This window comes from Linderina pennispora (assembly GCF_002104995.1).
Source record: "Linderina pennispora strain ATCC 12442 chromosome Unknown DL89scaffold_19, whole genome shotgun sequence".
Classification (NCBI taxonomy): domain Eukaryota; kingdom Fungi; phylum Kickxellomycota; class Kickxellomycetes; order Kickxellales; family Kickxellaceae; genus Linderina; species Linderina pennispora.
The window spans coordinates 65854-71853 of record NW_024468267.1 but is presented as its reverse complement, the minus strand read 5'-3'; the positions used below and the strand labels follow the sequence as shown (position 1 = coordinate 71853).

The following is a 6000-nucleotide window of genomic DNA, read 5'->3' as shown; positions in this document are numbered from 1 at the left end:
TTCTCTGACTTGGAACAATAGTTATATTCTCATCAACTCTTCTAAGAACTTTTTCTGTTTCAAGACCACTCTCAAGTGAATCATATATTTGATAAAGTGTAGGTCTATTGTTGAATGAGAGATTAGCAACAACTACCATTGGATCATCATTCTTATATAGCTTCTTAATAATTCCTTGCTTCTTTGATGTGATAGAGTTAAACCAATGACAATATGCTAGAGTATGCTGTTGTCTCACATAAATACAAACTGTATAACAACTACTAACCTTATCAACAAGTGCCATCCACTGCTTTTCATAAGAAGTTGCAAATGTTCTGCATTCATTCATGAACTGAACTGTATTAAGAAGCAAGTTACTATTCCATTCAACTGTTTGCATCTGAGAAGAATATACAGTTAGTTCTATCCTAGTCAAACCAGAGTTTCTACAAGCATACAATGTTTCTCCAAAGTTGTGTAGAGTTGGCATTATAAATTCAGAAAGTTTTGAACTAAGAGGATTACGAACTTCACTACTCTCAAGAAGCTGAATAAACTTGTTATAAATTTTGTTCTTAACTTTAACATCTCCTTTTTTTGTAAACCAGCTAATGCAGTTAGAGCCAGACTTGCATAAATCATCAACAGCATCACTCTTTTCAACTCCTCTTTCTAAAAGGTATTTATAGATAATATTTCTAGATGAGATATTCATACAATCCATTGTGATATCATAATTCTGTAGATATATTTTGTGATCAGCCATAGTAGCAAACTTCACTGTTAACAAAGAACTAGCTATTGCAATGTTTGGGGTAGATACTTTGTAAATAGCAACTGGTCCATATTGCTCACAAATCTTGCTTCTAATATACTTCTAACCAAAACCTTCTCCAAATACTTTATGCAATCTAATACTAGCTGACTTCTGCTTTACCTTTATATCTGATTCACTGCATTTCTCAATAACAACCTCAACAATGAATGAGTCCACAAATATTTCAGAAGAATGCTCAAATACAAGTTGCTCTATACCTCTAGCAGTATACCTAGCATCAGCAACATCAGGCATATTTCTTCTTTCTGATAACACTCTTGTTAGCAATGCTTTTAGTTCACTTTGGAAGGGGGTCATTCCTGGACTTGTAAATTTTAGTAAATTATAATTTTGTTAGATAGATATTTGAATAATCGTTTTCAGAACCATTTTTTGCTACTAGATATTTTTGGAATAGATATTTATAATTGTTGTGTCCAGAATGTTTTTATGTGTATAATTGATTTTAAAAATACAAATATTTTTTTTGCCATTTCACCCAAACCGCCATCGGCATCTTGGAAAAGTTTCAGTGAACATAATTTCCATGTGGTTGCTTAGCCACATCTATTGAGATATTGACTTTTGTTGCCCAATGATAATAAACCCCTAAAATGCAAAATTTTTCTTTCTGGTTGAAATTATGTTCACTGAAACTTTTCCAAGATGCTGATGGCTGTTTGGGTGAAATAGCAAAAAAAAATTTGTATTTTTAAAATCAATTATACACATAAAAACATTCTGGACACAACAATTATAAATATCTGTTCCAAAAATATCTAGTAGCAAAAAATGGTTCTGAAAATGATTATTCAAATATCTATCTAACAAAATTATAATTTACTAAAATTTATAAGTCCAGGAATGACCCCCTATTGTTGTACAGATAACTAATTCTGAATGACATCCATTTGGATCCTTAAGAGGTGCATAAAGGGCAGACTTGTTCTATAGATAAGGCAGTATACTTGTGTTTATATTGTGAGTGGAACCTTATGCATGTATAACATTGTCTTGACCTGGGTTTTGATCTTGATCAGTGGGTCGATTGCCAGCACTGTCTGGGTTGGTTACGAAAGATATAGTAGTTACTGGTCTTGCTTGAAAATGGTATCTGTGAATAAATGGTATTAATAATATTAATAACAATATTACACTCGAACCCGATGAGCATGAACATGATGACTTAGCTCGAACTCCCACAATATCCCCTGACCCGGCTCCCACGGATCCAAGTCCGCACGTGGTACAACAATGCAGTACCTTTATGCCGCAAAGACCAGTGACTGGTATTCCCGTCATTCATGCAACACAACGTCACTAGCAAGACACTAGTGCATCGAAGCATATATATGCTTCGATTTGACAAGACTCCAAGACAATTCATCATCCAGTGTCTGCTAGAGTTCCCTACTCGTTTATTCTGTTTCAACCCGTTTTACCCCTGTTTTAACTTTGAGTCAGATGAGATGGCAGGAGGACGGAATCGGGGAATCTTGTCAGGTTCGGGTTGAAGTTCAAATAAATAATATTCAGACACGTCCGCGAGCAGTCTATCCAGCCCTGATTTCCACTCCGTTACTTCCTCTGCCACGAACATAACTGTGGTGTTTAAAAGGGGTGGTGGAGAGGCTTGATCAGTGGGTCGATTACCAGCACTGTCTGGATCGGTCATGAAGGACACTGTAGTCGCTTGTCTCGCTTTTCTTGCTTGTAACGGTCCTGACTTAATAACTTGGAAAACATAGTAGAATAAATCTCAATAAACTGCTTTCAATGAGATTGTATGCAAAAAAGTAGATAATAAAACTAAAAGTTACTCACTGCTCATGGCTATATTTATACTTATTTGACAGGATGGACTTCAGTAAACGGAGTATACTATATTCTGTTATCGGCTGCCGGGTGCCCATGGGATAGTGCTCCTACATCCATATGGATCCAAACTATACATATCGGAGGCCATCCATTGGTAGATGTCAGGAGTCAGACATATATCGAATCCATTCGCGGGAGTCAGTTTGACCCGCGATAGTCGGGGACGGCTAGCGCTGATAACGGAACAGCGGCAAAAGAACGGAGGTAAAAGAAACAATTTGGTCCGGTTGCTGTGTAACCATGTCATGGTCCGACCATGGACCAATTACGACATGACATAACAACAAGCGAAGAAAATAGTCGGCGTCTGTGGTCCAGAGGTATGATTGCTCCCTGCCACGGAGTAGACCCGGGTTCGATTCCCGGCGGACGCATGCAACGATTAATTTTATCTATTATGTGATATAGGTTCTTTTACTACCAGCTTTTTGCTTCACATTTGTTACTTGCTTGACATCACCAAATCTTATAATAATCCATTACCTATGAAATCATGTTAGAATCTGTTTTATTCCACTATCATCCTACTGTTGTGCAGCTGGCAGTGACCACTATAATTACACTATAGTACTAGAATCTTAAGATCTAATTTCTATGAACTATACTAAGTGGCAAAATTAAGTCATAAGAATGAAAAGTATTGGAAATCTTAAATAATTTCTCAGAGCAATGTTTATTGAAAATGATAAAAATAATTCATAGTATATGCTATGCACTAATCTATTTCATATAGTTGTATGATTAATGCTCTTGAAATCATCGAGAGAATGACTATTATTAAAAAAGTTTTTAACTTTATTTCACATTTAAATTTGTCAATTTATTTCTCAATAACTAGTATAGCCACTATAGGCTTTTTTTTTACCACAGCAATACACCCAGGTATCGAGTTCACTAGCCATAAACAAACAGTTTCATTTACTTATATGCAATTTCCTAGACCAATATAACATTTGTGCCAAAAACAATGATTTTTAGCCTTTATCTGACCATACTTATAATGAAGCCCTATAAGTGAATAGCACATCATATCTAGGGGACTCCACTGATCATCATAGAGTAGAAACAGTATGGAGGTCATTCACAATCACTAAACTAGGTAAAAAAATAGTTAAACTTTTAAAACTTTTTATTCTTTTATTTTTTTTTGTGCTTCTACAAAACCCCCATTGGCATCCTAAAAAAATTTCAGTTGATTTCTTGTGACCCAGCCTCTATCTTAGTAGTAGCATATTAATTGTGTATCAACTGAAATTTTTCAGGATGCTGATAGGGGTTTTGTAGAAGTGCCCTTTCTTGCATTTGTGTTTATTAGTTAATCTAGCTGCTAATATCTTTTTGGCCATTAGTAAACATTCTGTTTTTTAAAATATTTTTTAGCTGCTAGTAATTGATTTATAATTTGTTAATTGGTTATGGGGGTCATTCCTGGACTTGTAAATTTTAGTAAATTACAATTTTGTTAGATAGTTATTTGAATAATCGTTTTCAGAACTATTTTTTGCTACTAGATATTTTTGTAACAGATATTTATAATTGTTGTGTCCAGAATGTTTTTGTGTGTATAATTGATTTTAAAAATACAAATATTTTTTTTTGCCATTTCACCCAAACCGCCATCGGCATCTTGGAAAAGTTTCAGTGAACATAATTTCCTTGTGGTTGCTTAGCCACATCTATTGAGATATTGACTTTTGTTGCCCAATGATAATTAACCCCAAATATGCAAAGGTTTTTCTTTCTGGTTGAAATTATGTTCACTGAAACTTTTCCAAGATGCCGATGGCGGTTTGGGTGAAATTTTTATTTCACTGAAATTGCCAATAGTTTAAACATGTATAAATAGTTGTTATGCAGATAACTAGCTCTGAATGACCTCCTATTCTAATATAAGATATTAAGTATCTTTAAACTTTCTTATTTGTGAATGGCCTCTAATATTTATATCTTAAAAATCAATTATACACACAAAAATATTCTGGACATAATAATTAATAATGCACTGAGCAATAAAATTGAGTCACAAAATATTTTCAACTTTTTGATGCTATATCTTCATAATCAGATAACGTAGATATTTCCATTCGATATATGTTCGATGGGGCTTAACATAGTATAAACATATGTATGTAAATGTTCTCTACCTATTGTACCTCATATGATATCGAAGCAATAGTAAAAAACTAGAATAATTAGATAGGCTAAAATTTGACTTGCTTTGACTTCATAGTGCTATTTCTATACCTTATCATTTTTCAAATAATGTGAAATCTCTGTGCATAACTCTGCTATACTCGCCCTTCAATATTAATATCTCACTCACTATGTTGCTCAACTATGCATAGTACTATTATGTATTCAATATATAAAGAAAAATTATGAAGGAAATAATCAATGCTTCAGTGCTGCCATTACTCTTATGGATATTGAATGCATAGTTAATACTTACATGACTAGTATTCAACACTAAAGAGAAATGAGTTTGATAGCTAGTTCACTGAAGGAATTATCAACTATAAATGATGCATAACTACACTTATGCTCTCCATTGAAGCAATGCAATTCTATGATATGATTTTTTTTATAGTATCAGTATATAGATAAGTAGAGAGGTTACTACTGTGGCTATCTGCTCTATACTATGAGATATCTATATGTAACCTCTGTGCCTAATGATAAGCAATTTAGAATGAGTAATATATTTTGCAATTTTCTTAATCCCTCTTTAAGCAGCTCCTTCTGATCAAATACTTAGTAGATCAAACCAGATGTACTTACTATACAAACTACATGCGCTACAGGTAACAGCGAGATTGAAATATCCTAATGAATATACTTTATTCTGTGAACATTGGGAAGAAATCTGGAATCATAGAAAATCAGAAAAAGTATATTCTTAGTTTAGAGTAGTGTATCTCTATACAGCTATCGTCATTGCTTCCTTAGTAGAGGTGGATGTGACACACTGACCAGTGTGTATATGATGATATAAAACATACCTTGATTACATACCTATGATAACCAGTAGGAGGGTGCAAAGATTATATCTAAAGAAGTCATCATCACATAAATAGCAATTTGGGCTACAGGTTGGCTAGATATGTATCCTGTTTCTACTGTATGATGATCAGTGTAGTCCCTTAGATACGATACGCTACTCACATATAGGGCTTCATTATAAGTATGATCAGATAAAGGCCAAAATTCATCGTTTTTGGCACCTACGTGGCGTTGGCCTAGGAAATTATATATAGGTAAGTAAATGAGACTGTTTGTACATAGCTAGTGAACTCGATGCCTGGGTGTATCACTGCAGTCATAAA

At 34.0% G+C, this 6000-nt stretch overlaps 1 protein-coding gene and 1 non-coding gene across 2 annotated transcripts; both read left to right on the top strand.

Moving 5' to 3' along the window:
* Positions 1-1956: 1956 nt before the first annotated feature.
* On the top strand, positions 1957-2216 carry DL89DRAFT_270486 (uncharacterized protein; the record flags this gene model as incomplete). Its single annotated transcript, XM_040888729.1, has 1 exon — positions 1957-2216. A coding segment is annotated over one exon (153 nt), but the record flags the coding sequence as incomplete, so codon positions are not given.
* Positions 2217-2980: 764 nt separating this feature from the next.
* On the top strand, positions 2981-3051 carry DL89DRAFT_t135. Its single transcript has one exon. It is a non-coding gene; the product is annotated as a tRNA-Gly (tRNA).
* The last annotated feature ends 2949 nt before the right edge of the window (positions 3052-6000 follow it).